The 1,563-nt window shown below is 50.0% G+C and overlaps 1 protein-coding gene across 1 annotated transcript; it reads left to right on the forward strand.

Moving 5' to 3' along the window:
• Positions 1-520: 520 nt before the first annotated feature.
• Positions 521-1,285, forward strand: LOC124716680 (speckle-type POZ protein-like). The gene has a single exon (XM_047243219.1). It carries the CDS (start codon positions 521-523, stop codon positions 1,283-1,285), a length of 765 nt encoding a protein of 254 aa, XP_047099175.1.
• The last annotated feature ends 278 nt before the right edge of the window (positions 1,286-1,563 follow it).

The raw sequence follows: 1,563 nt of genomic DNA on the forward strand, positions 1-1,563 counted from the left end.
CGGGATGGTTCCTTTGAAAGGGCACGGCCGAGTTCCTTCCCTAATCCAATGAGACCGATGACCTCGCTGTCTGGTCTCCTTCCCCAAACAACCAAACCCAACAGTTTGGTCGAATCTATATGTGAAAGATGCTTCTCGTTTGGAAAAAACCAGTCTAGTTTAAGAAACATTCGTTGTAGTGTTACATGCCAAATACTTAGATATTTTACAACAGACATGATACGTTGTTAAACATCTTGAAATACTGTGTGTTGCAGATAAAGGCACAGTGACAACAGCAATTGGTGAAATAGCAGCAGGTGTAAAAGGCCTCCTGAACTACTCCAGCGGAACAAGATTTAAGAACTGCTCAGCTGTTAACACCTGGACTGTAAGGGGTCTGAAGAGTTTGGGTTCAGGAACAACCAGCATTGAGTCGGTTCCGTTCACACACCAGAACTCCAGTACGTGGTGTATGGTCCTCACAAAGAACTCGACTGGACTTAATCTTTCGTTTATGCTGAAAAACAGTGAATCAGAAATGCCTTTGGGAGCAAAGGTGAAAGCAGACGAAGTTCTTCGTAGTGGCGAGAAACGAGAAGTGTACCCACGCACATGGTGTACTCTGAAGCAAGGACAGAAGTCCCAGATGCTGCCCTTTCGGAAAATTGTGACCGCCGGAGGGACCGTCAACGAAGACGAGATAACATTGCAGTGCGAGGTCTGCATGCAGTGCATTGTTCAGGACGAGCTGCTCGTGGGAGAAATGGCAGAACCAAAAGTTGGTTTATTCAGGTGCCTGGAGGAGATGCTGCACAAAGAAGTCCACACGGACTTCGAACTGCGTGCAGGGGGCACTGTTACGAAAGCGCACAAGTCCCTATTGGCCGTGCGGAGCCCCTACTTCGCCGCAATGCTTCAGCCGCACACGAAAGAAGCACAGGAAGGCTTCGTAGAGATTTCGGATGTAAAGCCTGAAGTACTGAAACAGGTTCTGGTTTACATGTACACTGCTGAGGCACCAGGGCTGAAGGACAAACCGTGGGACCTGCTGATGGCCGCCGACAAGTACCAGTTGCCTCAGCTGAAGCGCCAGTGCGAGGCGTACATCGCCAGCCGCCTGGACGTGGACAACGCTGCGGAAACTGCAGCCAACGCCTTTGTTTTCTCCAGCGACCTGCTGTTGCAGCGTGCGGTCCACTTCATCAAGCGCAACCTTTCCCAGGTGATCAGCACTCCAGGATGGAACGAGGCTATAGCTGCGTACCCTGAAGCCATACAGCGCATCAGCGAGATGATAGAATGAGTCTATGAGAGGTAACTGTACTTGATGGTGGAACCTTTGTGTGACAACTGCTCAGTCACCTGACATTAAATCATTCTTGCCCTCCTGTTGTTAACACCTTCAATACTACTTTAAGTTGTGCGTGTGCCTTCATCTCTTCATAGCTACTGCAGCCACACGGAGTAGCTGCGCGGTCATGGCGCCTTGCCACGGTTTGCGCTGCTGCCCATCGAAGGTTCTACACCTACGTGATCACTCTATTCACAATAAAGTGCCTGGCAGAGGGTTCAATGAACCAC

Source organism: Schistocerca piceifrons, chromosome 9 (assembly GCF_021461385.2).
Source record: "Schistocerca piceifrons isolate TAMUIC-IGC-003096 chromosome 9, iqSchPice1.1, whole genome shotgun sequence".
NCBI classification, from domain to species: Eukaryota; Metazoa; Arthropoda; class Insecta; order Orthoptera; family Acrididae; genus Schistocerca; species Schistocerca piceifrons.